At 34.8% G+C, this 19,706-nt stretch overlaps 1 protein-coding gene across 8 annotated transcripts in view; it reads left to right on the top strand.

Annotated features, from left to right (window-relative positions):
* ADAMTS6 (ADAM metallopeptidase with thrombospondin type 1 motif 6) overlaps positions 1-19,706 on the top strand; it is a 153,501-nt gene that overhangs the window by 94,100 nt on the left and 39,695 nt on the right. For all 8 annotated transcript variants that reach the window (XM_068666451.1, XM_068666455.1, XM_068666453.1 and 5 more), the window contains 5 exons: positions 4,858-5,003; positions 7,241-7,304; positions 14,852-14,954; positions 16,063-16,196; positions 18,732-18,855. In XM_068666451.1, the coding sequence (XP_068522552.1) occupies positions 4,858-5,003; positions 7,241-7,304; positions 14,852-14,954; positions 16,063-16,196; positions 18,732-18,855 (571 nt within the window). The remainder of the gene's footprint in view (positions 1-4,857; positions 5,004-7,240; positions 7,305-14,851; positions 14,955-16,062; positions 16,197-18,731; positions 18,856-19,706) is intronic.

Below are 19,706 nucleotides of genomic sequence, written 5' to 3'. Positions count from 1 at the left end.
ACAAGGAGCAATTTACTTCACTGTAGTTTAAATGGTTTGAAAAATACAAATTGAACAAGTCAAGATGCTTTAAGACACTGTGTGCTTTTGCCAAGAGTCTTTTATCAATTTATTCTTTGCAAAAAATCTCCAGTCATCAGTATCTTCTTCCCTTGTTAGATTTCGGAGAGAAATCTGAGAATTAGTATTTTACAAAGCTAAACTGTTCATGCCTTTAAACAGTGGAGAACTGCAACTATAAATTTCCAACTTCAAAGGTTCCTGTAAATTAGTAATTTGCGATAGGAAAAAGCCAAAACAGAAAACACAGTTCTTTCCAAACATGTAGTTCTCTTCACCACATGCTAAGGAGAAAATAATAGTTTACAATTCTGTAACACTTTATTATTATTATTATTATTATAACATTTATATAGCAGTCATGCTTAAAGGCCACAACCAAATTAGGCTCTATTTTGCTGGGCTCTGTCCAAATATGTAATAAATGACATTCCCTGCTCTAAAAGCCTAACAAAATCACAGAGTACTCTATCATATTTGGAGGGTCAATTTCTGCTTTTAGTTATACTGATGTAAATTCTGTGTAACTATTAACTGAAAGCTAATTTTGATGCAGTGTGCATTAATACTTTATTGGCAGAGTTAGGAGGGATTTCTACAATTAAAATTGCCCAACACTCTATTATAAGACCTTCTTATATAAACCTGCCAAACTTTAACTCTTTGGCTTGAAATTTTCCACAGTAGAAATTTTCCACAGTAGATGTCTACCAAAGCCTGAAGGTTTTTAGAGTGTTTTCCATAAAAGTTATTCAGCTGTTTCCTCATACAGGGAAAAATATTGGTGTGGATTTTTTTTTTTTTTTTTTTTTGCTGCTGACAGAACTTGTACATCTGTTCTGTTTGAAGTTTTAACATGTTCATGCTTTGGTGAAGGGGTTTGTGTATTGGTTGGGTTCCAAAAGGTATGCTTTTTCCAAATCTTATAGTAATCGTTTTAAGTATAGATGAAGATTAAAACTGATAGATTTAAAAGGACTCTAATGAGGAAATACTGCATATGAAACAAAAAGACAACACTGATAGCATAACTTATTTTTGTCTTTGAATTTAAAGTAATAAAAAAATAACCTCTTCTAACATCGTTGTATAAACCCATACCAAGCAAGTAAATGAGGGAAAAATGTACAAAAAGTGAAAACAGTGTGCTGAAAGAACAATTTAAATACCTGGATTATGTGGTAATCTAAATTCACATTAGTACTGGGCATCAAGTTTCCTTGCAAAATAATTGCAGAAATACTCATTGAAAAATAATCCTTATAGTTGAAATGGCAAGCTTAAATTTAATTAAGCTTTTTTTTTCTCTGAAAAAATAAATAATTTTTCCTCACTATCACAAATACTTCCTGTTAGTTTTCAAAAAGTGTATTATTGTAAATACCTACAGTTCTCTCAAATGTGCCACAGCGACATACCTTCTTTTATTATTAATGATCTTTATAAGAAGAATCCCACATAATTTAAAGTTTTGTGCATCTTTAATATGTATCCAAGTGCATCACCACTGTCTTTCTCACCGAACTAATTGAAAGTTACTTCTTCATTGTGAGAGGAGAATTAACATTTCAGTTCTAAACCCTTAATAAAGGATTGTACTTCTAAAATAGCTGTCATCTCCCCTTTTTTTCTTCATATCCTGTTCACTAAGTAGACCGTAACCTCATTGTAGGGGTTATTATAATTCACAGAGAAAAAAAAAATCTGTAGTCCCATTAGAAATAAAAAGAGTTTGGCCATTTTGAATTAACTGGACAGAGATTCTATGCATCACTTGCCTCTGTTGAAAGATAAATATGCATTAGAAAATTAAAAAGATACACCAAAGTGGACAGTAAGTGTTCAGATTTAACTTCAGTAGAGGAGGAAAAACAGCATTGAAGGAGTTTTTATAGGGGAAAATGGGAGTATGGAAGAAAGAAATGTTTGGTTGGCAGAGGACATCGCGGAGTACAGGAATCTTATACAAGTTTGGAAGAATAAAACAGGTGAAATGCACCTGCATATTATGTACAGTCATAACACCACAAAGGTTTGTTTGCATGTTCTGTTTGTACACAGATGGTATTAGTTTGGGTTTAATTGTGTTTTTCATTTACGAATCTTGATTTTGACATGTAATATTTTTACAATGTATTTATTAATCTAATTTATTACCATACGTTTTTACTCTCAGAAGCATTTTAATTTTTAGCAGTTGACTTTAGTATTACATAATTACTTGTGTACTGCTGTGGCCTCTGTAATAGAGTGCCACAATTAATTAATGAATGAAATAATTATCACTTAGTTTATCACTATAATGAGAAGAAAAACAGAAAATTCTAATTCTTCATACTTAATACACATAAATTTACTTTATTCTCTGTCATACCATATCCATTGTACCATTAGAGGTATTGCAAAACACTACCATATGGATACAGCTATACCAGCTGAAAGTAGGTGTTCAGTATCACCAGAAATCTCTGAGTTGTAAATTTACAACTGTAAGGATGATAAACTATATTTTGCTCAGAAGAGCTCCAGAAACCTTCTGTGTTTTTTTTTCCTTAAGAAGCATGTGGTGGGTTGACCCCAGCTGACAGCTAAGTCCCCACCCAGTTTCTTTCTTAGTTCCCCACAGCACGATGGAGGACAGAATCAGAAAGGCAAAGGCAAAACTGAGAAAGATTAATCTGTCTAGATGGAGGCAGTTTAAGAAATGCAGGGAAAAAAAAAATAAAAAAGGGAAAAAACGAACAACCACAAGTGATGCAAAGGCAATCAATCACTCACGACCTCCTACCAGCAGACCAATGCGCAGGCAGTCTCTAAGCAACAACTTGCTTGGAAAGACTCCCCCCCCCAGTGTGATTGCTGAGCATGATGCCAGTTTTATTGTTGAGCAAGATGTTCTGGGGTATGGGGTATCCTTTTGCCAGTTCAGGTCAGCTTTGCTGGCCCTGTCCCCTTCTAGCCTCTTGCCTACCCGCAGCCTGCTCACTGGAGGGGCAGAGTGAGAACAGAGAAAGCCTCGAGGCCGTGCAGGCACTGTTCAGCTAAGAGTGGTGTGTTACCAATTCTGTTTGGTCACAGATCTAAAACACAGCACCACTTGGGCTGAGATGACAAAAACTGACCCAACCAGACTTGGTAGAAAAGGCAATGCATTTTGAGCTTGAGGTTTAAGATAATCTACTTTATACACTTGTAGGCATATGGGTGCTGGTTTTTGTTTCTCCAAATAATAGAGGATGAGTTTTATAAATAGAAATGTGCTGGACAGTAACAGCAGTGCTTTAAAATAAGTTCAGGTACTGCACATACAGAGAAAAAAGTGGTCATGGAGAATAAAAATGTGCTGAGATAAGAAACAAGGATGATAAAGAAATAATGCTAGAGACTTCACTTATTAATGTTAAACGGTAGCATGTGTTTTTTATGCAAAACTACTTTGTATCTAGGTGTATTTGCTGATGATAAGCTACATATATTTTTTTTAATGTTCATTCTCTGTAGCTACAGTCACAAAAACTTTGATGTGCTTGACAATCAACTTACATTTGTATTCAACATGAAATTTCTAATTAGGAACTATTATGAAATTTTAGTCGATTATCACTGTGCATAATCCTTGTTTATATCAAACTTCTATTATTTTTTTTCTGAATAGTGATTGAAGGTTAAATTATCTTGTCAGTTGCTTTCATAAAAATTGAGAGAAATTCAAAGCATTGTCAGTGCCTGCATTTGCTCTTTTGTGTTTGTCCCAGCATTGCTGGGACTGACACTTTAGGTGAGCCTTAGGACTCAGAAGAAAACTTTTTTTTTTTTTTTTCTGGACTAGTTAATATAAATTCCTCACCCAGTCTTACTATAGTGCTTATGGGCTGTCTCACCATGTTTTCTGTCTATGTCTTAGTGAATTTTGTCAAATTCATAGGCTGATTTTGGATACAGCAGTTATCTGTTTCCTTGTTTTTCTTGAAACGAAGGGTTTTTGTGTCTGTTATGGGACTTGAAGGCAGTTTAAGCAACAGATACTCACCTTCTGGAACTGAAATGTGCAAGTTGAGGACACAGTAAACCTGGGGCCATGCTGTATTCTGTTGCCCAACACAGTGATGGCAGGAATAATTTACATAACTGTTCTAGACTTTCAGTGATGCACCAGAATGTGAATCAAACTGTAAGCTCCTGGGTTATTTCCCAAATTGTTTAAAAGTTGCAGATACAGGAAATTATTAATTTAATTTTACAATACCAATTTGTTTGAATTGTCTGACATTTTTTACGTCCAGTGTAAGTAACAATATTGCAAAGGTTCAGGGTTTGCAGGGAAAAACCTTCTTAAAAATATGATGGGGGGAGTTTTTCATTTTGCATAATGAAGCTACTACATGAATCCTAAGTGGAAGGCATTTTGTTTAATCTTAGAAGTGGATCATAGTGTTTGAAAAGAATGTAACTTGTGGTTCCTTTAATGTGAAACATTCAGGAGGATGTATGAGGAAAAAAGAAAGTCTTCATTTTAAGCTTGCTTAAACTTCTGGTGTGTGTTAGAGACTTATAATTCAGGGCTTAGTGAAGTCAATTAACAAATCACACACACTCTCACCACACACCCTCACCAATGTCTAAACATGGCTACAAAAAGTAAAATATTAGTGTTGTTATCTGTATGGAGAATGCTAATGCCTATAATTGGTCATTGCCTGACACTTATGTTTTTCTGCCCTGATAAACATCAGCCTGGAAGCTAATTTTTTTTAATTATTATTATTATTTGTTTTGTTTGTCTGTGAAATCTTTCAGTGGTGTTATCAGGGAGAGTGTGTACCTTTTGGCACTTGGCCCCAGAGCATAGATGGAGGTTGGGGTCCATGGTCAATATGGGGAGAATGCAGCAGGACCTGCGGTGGCGGAGTCTCCTCATCTATAAGACACTGTGACAGTCCAGCGTAAGTAGCTAAAGTAAGCTGGAGCGAACAAAAAGACAGAGTTGGAATTTATTCAAAACTGGTTTCATATGTTTTCTGTAAAAATGTTTTGCTAGTTTGCCAGAGTTTGTCTTCAAAATTGCACACAGAAACAGTTAACAGGAGAAGCTCATGAGACATACTTAAAACAGTTTTTAATTTATCTGTTATATACCGTAAAAATTGCTGGATTTATATTTATTAGTAACTAGTACAGTTTTATTTCTGAAACTTCTTTTTGTGCAAAATATATTTGAATTATAATTTATATTTCTTCTTTGTTCGTATCTGTCATTCTAGTCTAGGATATAACAAATGCCAGTCATTTGTTAAAAAAGCAACACTATTTCCAAGATTTTGTGTTCAACAATTTACATACAAGCACACATGTAATTAGTAGTATTACTGAGCATACATTTATATTCTGTCACATTTGACACTTAATTGTGACTTCCCACTGATTCTTAAAACAATTGAGTTACTTCTCTCCCTGCCACCACTCGCTATTGGTCCATCTACTCTCTCTCAAGAGGGGCCAGCTCCTCCACTACAGCTTGGTCTATTCTATGTATCTGGTAGCCTCTGTCTGCTTCCCAATGTCCTGAGCAGTGTTCCGGAGAAGATCTGTCAGGTAAGTGCTCTTTTCACTGTCTAGTGCTTCTCAGAGGAGGAATGCTTACTTATTTCCATTGCTGATTTCTGCTGAGTGAACAACTGCTTTTTTTCTGTTGATGCTTGCTTTGTTTGGGTGACCTCATTGCAAGTATAGCTCTCTGTCAAAGGGTAGTTTTATGACTACATACTTTGCTCTTGTCATGACTCATAAGCTCTACTGCCATCCCCATTACTAGTTCTAAACACTTTTTCTAGAAAACATCAAGCTTCTTTCATGAAAATCAGTTCTGTGACTTCTGTCATTCCTTTTTCATGTCTCCTTTCTGTACACTGAAGTTTCCTGTTGCTTGTACCCAAGTTTTGCAAGCTAAGCTGTATTTCAGCTTTCTACTGTTGTTTGCAAGACAGGCACCATGATGTGACATTACTGCTGTTTAAGGCAGTCTGATCACTTTTTGTCTTTAGCAATTACAATCAATCAATTCTGGCAAATGCCACTACTTATTGAATAGATTCAAAAGTAAAAATTATGTGTACTTATATAGATTACATGTCAGGCAATGTTACTGAGAGAATAATAAATTAAGCACATTTTTTTCACAGCACTGTGTAAAAACATTAGAGAAATATTTGCTTGAAGCACAATTAATTTTATAATTTTTTTTTTTTTTTTTTACTACTTCTGTCTCCATGTACATCAGTTGGTATGTTGAAGGATAATTATATCTTAAATGTTTAACAGTGTAGCCAGAATGTGATTTTTTTTTTCCATGTTTGCATTTGGAAAAAATTCCCTTTGGTTCATTAATTAAGATGAGTATTTCTAGGATAGAGCTGCTTGGACAAATGCCTGTACTGTGAAAAACATTATTAATTTACTTTTTTGCTAACCGTAAATTCTTCTTTATCATAAAACAATCAGTGTTTTTCCTTTTTGCTTTCTTGTTGCAAGCCAAAGATCAGATGTTTGATTAATCTTCCACTTACGTCAATATTAATTCGTTATTTGACCTCAGTGGGAGATAGCTAATGTTCCTGAACAATCTGGAAATGTAAGTGCCAGTGTCCTAATTACACTAATAGAAACCTGCTTGCTCTGCGGTTTCTTTAGATTTAGTACTACTTAATTCAAATCGTAATGAGATTCATGAAGAAGCAGTTTTTTGTTGCTGACTCCAGTATTTAGCAGGCAGTTTCATCATTTTGTTATGTTTTAAAGTGTAATATGAGCAGATTTAAAAAAATATATATATCATCTAGGTTGCTTATACATCTTTCATTCTGGTTTTACAAAGCATTCAAATAATTGAAAGCAATACCTTTTTAATATGTTCAAAATACATTTATACTGTCTTGTTTGAAATCTGTGCAAACAAGATAAATATTATGTATGAAGACTTTAAAATACCCAGTGCTGTTTTCTATGTGCTGGAGTTCGAGTCCATACCACAATTCATATTAAAGAAAATACTGTAAAATCGCACCTTAAAACTTCGATGTGCTTTTGCTTTTGTTATGTAGCAATGTTTATCTTAGTAATGTATATCTCGTGAACTTATGTTTATACTGAAACATACACTAACTCATAAAAAATATTTTTCCAGACCTTCAGGTGGAGGTAAATACTGTCTTGGAGAAAGGAAGCGGTATCGCTCCTGCAATACTGATGTAAGTGAACTTAGTTCCACTGTAGAAACAACTTGTCTGTTTTCATTTTATTAGCAATAGACTAAATAGCGTTTTTAGCTATTTAAATAATAAATTATGCTAAATAATACAATTTTTAGAATAACATTTTTTCCTGACACAGAAAAGCTGCAAATTCTGCGTTTTACATGTGTGCTTTATACAGCAGGCACCCTACATGTTCTAATAAATTTTCAACCTAAATTTCATGTTGGAAATTAGGAGAAATTTTTTTCTCAGAAAGAGCAGTCAGGCATTGGAACGGGTTGCCCAGGGAGGTGGTGGCATCACTGTCTCTGGGGGTGTTTAAGTAAAGGTTGGACGTGGTGCTTAGGGACATGGTTTAGTGGGTGAGATTGGTGGTAGGGGGATGGTTGGACCAGGAGATCTTGGAGGGCTTTTCCAACCTTAATGATTCTGTGATTCCATGAAATGTTAGGATGTCTATCTCAATGTGAAGCCCAGCTGGTGCCTTCACATTATTGAGAAGAGTGAGTTCAACTTGAGCATGTATGTTTAAGGTGAACAAGGAGAGTAAGGAATCCCATTCCACAACAGAGAAAAGGTTTGTCTAGAACACCAGTGTGTTCTTTCCCAACTGTAATAACAGATGCTTCAGGAAAAAATCACTGAATTGTGGGAGCCAAGGCTTGACGTTTCCATGGTATATCTAAGAGTTTCCAGAAGCTGAGTGTTAAAAAATTTCTTGAACTCTATATCTTATCTTTACCTTTTTTAACCTCCACCATTCCTCCACTGCTTACCCTTTTTATACCTTTATAAGTTCCAGTGATAATATGTTACGCGGTCCTCTTAGACATTTTGTGAAAACGTGTTTCTTCTGGTGTGCTCTAAGTGCATTGCTTTGCCATGAGGTATGTGTTGGTTCATGTGTTACCATCATGATCATACAGTTTCATTTTAGAGCTGAGTCCATCAAGTAATGATGTGCCACTGTGGGAGTGGGGCACTGTATAAATGTTTGAAATCAAAAAATGAGCAAAAATTATACATTCAAGTAAGTTAAAAAATGAACCAGGAAGAAGTAAATACCAATAAACCAGTTAAATAATAAGTTTCCAAGTTAGTAGCAATACAAGCAAAAGAAGGCTTCCTTTTTGTTTTGTTTTGTTTTCCAAATGCATCTTAATTTTCTTAAAACAAGAAAGTTAGTAACAGTGGAAGAGTCTGTGTACATTAATGGTGTTATTTCACCTGTTCATCTTTTGATATACATCAGGAAAAAATACAATAGTTCTTGTTTTAGTTCCTTGAAAACACCTTGTTTTTATGATCACTATTAATTATTGTGTGCTATTTCTGCAAAGTTCTCTGTGAGGGATGTTCTCATTGTTCAACAGTGTTAAAAATTTCCAGATTCAAAATCAATTCCCTACTTCAAATCACAGCCACTCTGCTCATGCAGCCAAGATGTGTCATTAGGCCTTTTTACCGAAGTGTTGTAAGAGAAACTGCTGAGCTACTGGTCTATCATGAGCTGTAGAACTTCTCCAATCACGCTGCCTTCCGTATTACAGAGCACCATTCGGGAAAACCTGGCCATCTTACTTTCTCAGTAGATTTATATTTTTGTATTTACTGTCTTTGTGAAATTTTCATTTGAATGAATCCAGCTTCCCAGATGATACTCTGTAATCAATTTACCATCATCTTATTTTTCATTCAACTGGTCCTTGTGTAATTGGGAAGCTTTCTAAGCGATAATTTTATTTATGTTTCCAGTGCAATAATGAAAACGTTGAGTAATATTTAACATGTTTCTCATATTTACAGTTGATAGAAACTTCACCTGTGAATTGACATCACCAAGTGATGATCTCTTACTGAAGGTCTATCACTTGAAAGTTGATTGTCGGTATTTAGTAAATTTGTTGGATGCTCTACTGATTTTTTATTTTATTTTATTTTTTAGTCAGGCTGTAGTGCACTACCAGATTAAATGGTTTATACAGATCTAAGCATATTTTAGTATTCTGTTATTTTCACCAGGAAGTTGTATAAAGCTGATAAAAAGTGTTCTTGCGTTCTGATTTATCTTTCTTCTATCAGTTAAGTCACTACCAATTTCTCTGTTCATTTTGAATTGATATCAGACAAACTGTGTTCTATTTGCCCTTTTCGAATACTCCTCTTTTTACCTACCGCTGTTTCAGTTTGTATGCATACTCTAAGATTTGTTTAAAAATTCACATTGACAAACTGAAGACCTTCTCCCTTAGCTCTTTCAGAACTCTTGAGGTCTAGTTCTCCAGGTATTCTTATTTAACGTATTTATCTCCAGTAGGCATTTGTTAGCATCTGCTACAGTAACTCATACACAAGAAAAAATAGATAATACATTATCCTGCTACCTCACAAGTACACAACAATTTTTAAATGCTTTAAAAAAAAAAAAAATAAAATAATCATACCTAGTGATATTGTTGAAATGCTGCTAGGATTTCTTTTATTCTTGTCATTTTTTATTTCATATTGTCAGAAACTTTTCAGACAGTTTTCTTCCAAATCTGCTTTACCTGCCTTATCTCCATATGCTTCTTGCTTATTACTGAGGAAGCTCAAAAGGTCACAGAACGAACATCTGCAAAGTACCTGAGAAGACCACTTAGACTGTTTCCTGGTTCAAAGACAAAATCAAAACCAACTGTAATTAGTCCATTCTCAACTGATGGTCAAGCAGTTGTCAGGCCTGTTTTGAAATACTTCCAGTCAGAGAGATATTGCTATGATCTTTATCTAAAATGTAGCATGTTTCCCATATCGTTTAAGGCTCTTACTTTGTCCAAAGTGCAATTTAGAAGATAGCTGGTCTTACTCCCTCTGTGGCAGCTTTTCCTGTGTTTGAAGACCACTGTCACCTCCTCTTACTCTTCTTTACACCAAACAGTGTCTCTTTTAATCATCTTTGTCATCCCAGTAGTGCACATCTTCCTGAAGTGTGGTACCCAAACCTACCTATGCATAGGTTTCTAGTTCCAGTCAAAACAAGGCACAACCTAGAACTAAGTATGTCATCTTAGTGATGAGATTCTGTTTATAAATTATAGTATTGTGTTCTTGTGTCTTAAATCTGACATTTATTCTGCACATATGGATTCATAGCATCCAAATAAATCCCTTTCTAAGGTGTTGTGGTTTAGGAGGCCATTCGTCAGATTGTCCTGTACAGTTGATTGGTCCTACCCAAGTGTAGTGATTTGCATCCATTGCTTTATTTCAAATCACTGCTTCAAGTTACCAAAACCTTCTAAAATTATAGTCCTTTATTCCAAAGTGTTTATTCCCTACCTGTAGTCAGATTTCAATAATTTATACAGGGATTTGGAAAGGAAACTTCGAAAAACAAATCTTGATCAATAACATAATTGGGCCAGGGTATTTACAAATGCCATTCTTACTATTTGACTGTGAATAATTTTTTAAAAATCGTTTTTCTGTGAGGTATGTTTTTTCAGTGCATAAATATACTACGACTTACAGAAGTCTAAATTTACTGTTGTAATGGTTTTGACGATTGTAGTTCATTTCTTTTATAGTAATATTTAGGGTTCTAAATAGCTAAGAATTGCTGAGGCTAGTATATTTTGTTTCAAGATTTATTGCAGTCCTTAGTGCTTGACATTTTTAAAGGAATGGTATGTTTGATTAATGTAAGCACTAAGAGCATGCAAATCTGTCATTGTTTTTATGAAAAATGTGTTGTTTGTACATCTTTTCTGTTGAATTTTTTGCAGTGTCAACATTCATTGCCCATCTGTAATTTTAGAGGTAACACTCCCTTTAGCTCCTACTATTCATACACAACAAAAAAAAAAACACACCCTCATTTTGACTTCATTTTTCTTTCAGTGAAGGGTTAGTTCTGTTGCCCTTTCTTTTGACCATTTTCATTCTTTGGAAACAGTGCACACACTCCTACTAGGCATATTTCTCATCAAAGACTTCCAAAGCCATATATGACTTCTTAATTCGAAAGGCATCTGCTAATGGAAACATTGAGATCAGCAGAAAAGAACATTAGCTAATGAGTTCTGGAAACAAAAGGTGGTAGAAAGAACACATTCATCAGAAACATATTTTCTAACATCAACCACAGTACCTCTTACTTCTGTTGGAAACAAATGCTTATTTACTTATATAAATTAGGAAATAAAAAACAAACCCATGAAATTGCAAGACACAACACCTCAGTTAAAATAACTCATTGTCTCGTTTAACATATATCTAGGTTGTGAAACTTAATCTGATACACATGTAGGACTGTAAAAGGCTCCTTATTTTTAAAATACAGTAACATGTTTTGTTTACAGGTATTGTAAATGGTTTATTTACTTGAAGGTATAAATGTATACATACCTTTAAAAGATTTAAGTTCTTCAACCTTTTCTCTTAGGCAAAGGACTCCTGTTGCTTCCTTCCTTTACGCATATATTCATTCACAGCTACTGTTCATCACTTTCATAAAATTAGTATTTTCAGTCCTGTTATATGTAAAATCTATCTATGTGAGGAATTACATCTTGGAACAGTATCTGAGTTTCAACTATTACCCTTCTGGCCTTTTGTTAATAGGAAGCCTAGTCAATTACTGAGGTCTGCCTGACTTGAAGTTCCAAGAAAAACAGATTTCTGTAAGATCAGATGTTTGGTGTTGCGTCAGTGTTGGTTCAGTGACTTGTTAACAATTGTTAAACTATTTTTGCTTTTTGTCGTAAAAGCTTTTGATGTTCTTCTTAAAGTGGGTGCTTTTTTGACTCAAAATTTTAAATGTTTCATCATCTTTTCAGAACCTTCTTCAGACACGATTATAAGTTCTTTTACGTTTGTTAGATTCCTGCCTTACAAACTGCAGTCTCCTATAAGAGAGTTTGGAAACACAAGCAGTCTGTAGCCATGAAAAATTCCACGAAAAATGTGAAATATCTTACCCACTAAAGTGAAGCAGTTATTGCACAATTATTCTGGGTGAAGAGCACCTACACAGAGAGATAGTGCCAAAAAGCTGACATCTTGTAAATGTATATTGTAGCTAATCTTGCAGTAACCTGTTTGCATTACTATTGGTATTATTTTGAATACATATCTTGAGGACATCATCTTTAGTTTTACTTCCTCTCAGGTAGCAGTTACGTACAGGAAATAAAGTAAAGCAATATAAATAAATTGCAATTGCAGTGTAAATTGCATTTTTTTTTTTCTTCAGACTACAGAATATTGTATATTTTGGGCTATCATTTGGTAACTGCAGTCTGCAAAATGGCAGCCTTTTTACTAAATCCACCTGAAAGCTGGATTCAACTAATGATTCAGCGTATTCTAAGTAATGATTCGGATGAAGAGCCAGATCCTGAGATCAGTTAGGATTCCCTGAGAAGACATAGCCACTAAAACTTATTTTATTGCAAAGGTTATCAAATCTGTCGATGGAATGATGAATTAGCAGCCAAATACACTGGGTTATAGAAAAGCTTTGACTGTGTTCAGTTTTGGGCCCCTCACTACAAGGATGTTGAGGTCCTGGAGCATGTCCAGAGAAGGGCTTCGAAGCTGGTGAAGGGCCTGAAACAGAAGTCCTGTGGGGAGTGGCTGAGGTCACTGGGGTTGTTTAGACTGGAGAAGAGGATGCTCAGGGGAGACCTTATGGCTCTCTACAGCTCCCTGAAAGGAAGATGTGGGGAGCTGGAGGTTGGTCTCTTCTTGCAGGTAACTAGTGATAGGACTAGAGGGAATGGCCACAGGAGGTTGAGGTTGGAAATGAGGAGACATTTCTTTTAAGAAAGAGCAGTCAGGCATTGGAATGGGTTGCCCAGGGAGGTGGTGGCATCACGGTCCTTGTGGGAAGGTTTGGACTTAGTGCTTAGGGGCATGGTGTAGTGGGTGATATTGGTGGTAGGGGGATGGTTGGACCAGGTGATCTTGGAGGTCTTTTCCGACCTTAATGATTCTATGATTGGTTCTATGATCCTACCTGGAGCTGAAGAATAGTATGAATTGACCAGTATCAGTGAGATTGGTCACAACCTTTGAAGTATGTCAGGTTATTTCTTTCTGCTGCTTGGAGAGTAAAATGCAAATAGGCAAATACAACTGGTGTAACCAATTAAAAATATCTTTTTCTTCTTATTTTATTTGCACACAGTTGTTATTGTCAGTATTGTGCTCTGAAGGACTCTAATTAAAGCAGCAGCAGTAACTTTTTTTTTTTTTTTTAACCAGTAAATGCCTTATATTCAAAAATGTATTATTTAATAAGAAGGATATAATAGAGTGATTTATACACAAAATTTAAAATTGCGAGACTCTAGTATCCAGCATTTTCATTAAATGCAGAACTGGAAAAGAATGTAGTTTCTGAATCATAGTGCAATAGGATGGCTGTGGTAAGAACGTGATTCATGTGTACTGAGAATTATAATTATTATGTTAATATTTGCATTGTTAAGTAGACTTTTATCATACATGTTTATACAGATCCTTTCACTTGATTGCATTTCAGATTCCTCAACAGTGCTAACTAGCTTAGATATTTATAGGAAGACTAGTAAAACTGCCATGAAATGGACTCTTCTGTTGCTCATAAAATAGTAATATTTATTCACAACTCTCATTTCTGTCAAACAATCTCTTTTCTCTTTCAGTCTAAAAATGATTTTAATCTGTATTTCAAATACTTTGTCTGATGACACTTGCAATTGCAGCTGCTACTTAAACATTGATAGTAATGTTTAATGTGCTATCTGAATTCTGTGTGTATTCAAAATTGTCATTTGAACTTGCTGATGAAAAAATTGAGAAATAGCTAAGAATTCAGTTTTTCCTGAAATTCTTTCCTGATATGATTTTCACTTAAATCTATCATTACTCCACATAAGACGGTTATTTTTCATTTTTTTTAAATGATAGTGTGAAATAGTGAAAATTTAAATATAAGCACTTGGAGACTGCTTAAATATTACACTTGGAGACTGGTTAGAATTAGAACTAAGCATATCTACCCTTTTTCTCAGCCTTAATGTAATCCTTTTGTCAAAGCTGCAAGTAAGAAATGGTGATAATAGTCTGCAGCTCTTCAGAAAGTGTTTTAATTTCTTTATCCATGTCTTAAAAACATAACTCAGTACAGCTGCTTATTACAGTACAACTAAGGTTAGAGCTCTTATCAAAATGGTTTTATTTTTTACAGCTGTTTTTTATGTGTGCTTATAAGGAGGTAGCTAATGGATTGATTATGAAGCATAATTTGACATGATTTCGATTGGCTTTATGGAATTATGGAAACATCTTTGTTTAGAGTAGTTCAGTTACTTTTCCAGCTGAAAGTTGCAAACTAAATGCATCAGTTATATAGCATGTGTTAGTATCAGACCCACAAGATAAAGCAGGGAACCATCTCCTAGTGTCTTGGATGATTTTATTTTTTTATTTGTAATACAGGTATTTATTTTTATGTTGATATTTAGAAGAAATTAATCTTTTTTTTTTTTTTCTTTTTGTCTGTATGATTTTAGCCATGTCCTTCAGAAGCCCGTGATTTTCGAGAAAAACAATGTGCAGACTTTGACAATATGCCTTTCCGGGGAAAGTATTATAACTGGAAACCCTACACTGGAGGTAATGTGTAGCTTTTCAAAAAATATTTTTGAGTGAAATCTTAAAACTACAAAAAGTAGTGTATGTAAATAGAACATTTTGATGAATATATAATAAGTTAAGTTGGGTAACCTTTTGTCAGTTACGAAAAATGTAACAGAAGAGCCATGACAATTCCTTTTTTTTTTTTTTTTCTTTTGATGTGGAAAGAGGGTGAGCGTCATTGTAGGGACTCCACTTTAAAGTAAGAGACCCTTTTCCACCTGCAGTTGTGATGTTCTTAGAGAATACATAGATGATCTATAAGTAATTTTGATGCTACAGTGACAAGTTTAGCATAAACATCTCAATAAAGTTTTCATTAATTAAGGTGAGAATACTAAGAAATGGAGAAAGAAGTAAAAGCATTCATAAAGTATCCAAGGCTACTTCAATAAGTTGAGTTATAACTAATTATGCTATGCAATAAAAGGATATTTTGAGGCAGAGAAAAGGATTGTAATTTCTTTTTCTCTGTGACAGTTTAGGCAGATTTAGTTGTTTCTGTCATTGTTCAATGTTTCTAACTCGCCTTTTGATTTAAAAATTTTTTTTTTCCTGTTCTAAACCCTGAGTAAATCAGTTTCACATTTGTGGTTTTATTTTTCTATAGATTTTTTTTAAAGATTAGAAGCCTAAAAGTGACCATTGTGATCACATGATCTGAGCTGTAGCGTATTTCAAGTAATAAGACTGAAGTCCTAACTGACGTAGTCTGATCTTGTTTTTGAAATTTACATTGGCATACTTCTAAAACTACATTCTTTTCTTATTCGTTTTTCTCAAATGGTGAAGTATCCTTTTTTTTAAATTGTTCAATAATCATTAGTGTTGTATTAACATAATAGAGTCCTTAAGTAGCTATCCAATCTTGACATATCTTACTATAAGAAATAATCCTCTCTGCAAAAAAGGGAAGAGTCAAGTAGAGAAATCAATAAGAGAAAGTAAAATAAAGTATATATATATATTATGTGTCAGGTATGAGGGAATTTTATATATTTCAGATTTGTTTATGCATATATATTCTTAACTAATTAATATTTTTTCAAGAATTATGTTATTTTGTTTCTTTGGTTTTATTGTCCAGGTGGGGTTAAACCATGTGCATTAAACTGCTTGGCCGAAGGTTATAATTTTTACACTGAACGTGCTCCTGCAGTAATAGATGGGACTCAGTGCAATGCTGACTCACTGGATATCTGTATCAATGGAGAATGCAAGGTTACAAATGCTTTATAAAGTACTTACAGATTACTTTGTTTTGTCTGTTATATCCTACATTTAATTATGGTATCTGATGGTTACTTGTGTGAAACAGGATTGTTGATGAAGTTCTTAAAGAAAGTCAGAGACAAAGAGCTAAAAAAAGGTATTGCATAATCATAGAATTATGGAATGATTCGGGTTGGAAGGGACCTTTAAAGATAGTCTAGTTCCAACCCCTCTGCTATGGGCAGGAACATTTTTTGCTAGACTGGGTTGACCAAAGCCCCATCCTACCTGAGCTTGAATACTTCCGAGGAGGGGACTTTGTCAGCTTCTTTGGCCAACCTGTTCCAGTGCCTCACCACCTTCCATAGTGAAGGATTTCTTCCTTGCATCTAATCTAAGTCTACCCTCTTCCAGTGGCTTTACCCCTTGTCCTGTATCTACGTGCCCTTTTATAAAGTCTTTATACATTTTTCTTAGAAGCCCTTTTAAGTATTGAAGGGCTGCAAAAAGGTGTCCTCAGAACCTTTTCTCCAGGCTAAACATCCCAGCTCTCTCAGCCCCTCTTCATAGGAGAGGTGCCCCTTGATCATCTTTGTGGCCCTCCCTTGGACTCCTTCTAATAGGTCCATGTCCTTCTTGTGCTGGAGGCCCCAGAGCTGAATGCATCACTTCAGGTGGGGTCTCATGAGGGCAGAGCAGAAGGTGAGAATCACCTCCCTCCACTTTCTGGCTGCAGTTCTTTTGATGCAGCCTGGGATTTAGTTGTTTTTCTGGGATGCAAGTGCATACTGCCAGTTCAAGTCCAATTTTTCATTTGCCTGTACCCCAAGTCCTTCTCTGCATGGCTGCTCTCAATCCAATATTAGCCTAGCCTGTACTCATGTTTGGGATTGTCCTGACCCAGGTGGAGCATGTTGCACTTGACCAAATAAGACAAATCATTCAAATTAGCTCCTCACAGACATTAAAGCAGATTAGAGTTCTTCATTTTGCCATCTTTTATCTTGCTTTGTGGTTTCTGTGTAAACTATCAGTGGAAAAAGCAACAGGAGATGAGCATATTCCTTGTACTATGCCAAGGCCTGTTCCATCATTCCAATTAGAACACTACTCTGGAAGAAAAACAGTAAACATGAACATATTAATCTGTTTCTCCACAAATAGTTCATCCTGTTGGAAACAATTCTGCTGTTAATTAACTTGGAACAGAAATTTGTCACTGTCACTCTGTGAGAGTGTATAAGGGCAAGTATTTGCCATTTACTAAAAATACAGTTACCTTGTAAGGTTCTTATAGAACTGTATTACATGAATTTGAAGAAAATTGGATGTCTGTGCCATATTTTTGTTATATTCATCATACTGCTGCTTCAGTTTAGCAAAGCATTTAATTATGTATTTAAGTCTAAACATTTGAATAGTGTTGGTGACTAGTAAAAATCATCTGATTTTGCTGAAACCACTAACATACCTAAAGGTTACTCAAGACTTAAGTGGTTTGCTATACTGAATGCTGAAGATTTATGTTTATTGAATAATACGATGAGATTTACCATTAGTAATCTAAGCAAAAAAAAGTACAAAAAATAACCCATGGAATTCTGGTGTACTTCGTAAATAAGAACATTCTAGCACTTTGGAGAAGTCTTTTAAAACTAATAACCAGACTAAAACTCAAGTTTGAGGGGGCTGTGTAAAAAAAAAAAAAGCAGGTCCTTTTCATCTTGGCGAATTACGAAATTGAAGTATAAGTGGTTAGAATAATACTGTTTTTTCAATTACTTGCAGTATTTTAACTTCTGACCTATGTATTAACCTGTTTGCAAGTTAAAACCAAGCTATGCAGCTGCCTCCTATTTTATATAAATCCCAGACAAAAATGTCAATGTCCAGTGTTCGTTCTCATTTTGTTTGGTTTGGTTTGGCTTTTGTTCTGTTTTTTAGGTATCTGACTGTATATATTTGCATTAGGTTTCTAATAGTGATGAATAAATTAGTCAGATGCAGATGCTCATTGTTCACTGTACATAGATTTCTCAAGTAGATAAGTAGTCTATAAAGCTGTAAATTCCTTTGTAAATAATATTTATGCTACATAAACGTTTAAGAAAATTACAGCTAATGTTTCCCTTAAACCGATACAGATTAAACACATTTAGCCCTTGTAATATTAAATAAAAAGGTCACTAATCATTTATTAATAATTGTAATAATTACATTGTTTGTAAATTGCTATGAGATCCCCACCTGAAAGTCACAGTAGAAATAGAAAATATTTATTAATCAAGACTTAACAGTAAGCCAAAATTTATTTTCAGTAAGTCAAAGTTCGTTTTTAGTAAGCCAAAATTTTGTTTTGATTTTTGATTTTCTTCACTTCTTGCAAGTGACAACCCACTTAATAGTAGCAGGTATTGGAAACAGAATAGATAGAAAGAATGAATATCTTTCTGAATATCTTACACTTGAGTGAAATACTTCAACGATCTATGAAGGTAAAGGTGTAAGAAAACTGTTAAAATATTTTTTCTTTTCTTCTCTTAGCATGTGGGTTGTGATAATATTTTGGGGTCTGATGCTAAGGAAGATAGATGCCGTGTTTGTGGAGGAGATGGGAGTACATGTGAAGCAATTGAAGGTTTCTTCAATGATTCATTGCCCAGAGGAGGTATGCACATACAAGTCCATTCTGTTGTATTTATGTGGCTGTTTAAAACATAACAGTGTTCCAACTGATTTCCAGCATTGCATTGCTGGCAGTCATACACTGTGACTACTTTTGTCTAGTTGTTTTCTTTTCCTGTGTTAGTTTGGATTTCTATAAAATACAGTCATATATTTTCTTACTTAATCTTACTTACTTAGTTCTGATGATGTTAAATGCACTCAACGAGAAGTGGGTGGTTTGTTTTTATTTTAGTGTAATCTGTTATTTGTAATCATGTATTTGACTATACATGACATTTTAGAATAGAAAGGATCCAGAAGAGTCTTTTATGCTCATGTTATTAAGAAAATAAATGTATATGGAAATATGTAAGGGTGATTAGTTGAAAACTTAGCTCAGAATAGACAGTACTAGTGTTGCAGTGATTCTCTGTGTTACTGCATCTGCTCCATCTAATTAAACCTTACTATCTTATTATCTTATTAAATCTTAACTAATATTGCATGTGGTCCTGGACATAAGAAAAGGATTGATGTACCGGAGTTAGTTCAGCTCAGTGAGGGGGCCACTAAGATTAGTGGGTGCTGGAGCAATTACTGCTCTGTCAGTAGAGGTTGAGGGAACTGGGCTTATTTAGCCTGGGAGAGAAAAGACTTGTGGGGACTGGATACCATCCTTCCAAATCTATGAGGATGTTATGGTGAACACAGAGCCAGACTGTTCACAGTGGTGGACGTGTGGTGGGAGGAGCAGAGACTATGTCTATAAATTGAAACAAGACATGTGCTGACCCAATGGAAGGAAAAACATTTTTCCAGGAGTGGATCAGGTTGCCCAGAAAGATTGTACAG

Source organism: Anas acuta, chromosome Z (genome assembly GCF_963932015.1).
Source record: "Anas acuta chromosome Z, bAnaAcu1.1, whole genome shotgun sequence".
NCBI classification, from domain to species: Eukaryota; Metazoa; Chordata; class Aves; order Anseriformes; family Anatidae; genus Anas; species Anas acuta.
The sequence above is the reverse complement of the archived record's forward strand: the minus strand, read 5'-3'. Positions and strand labels throughout refer to the sequence as shown.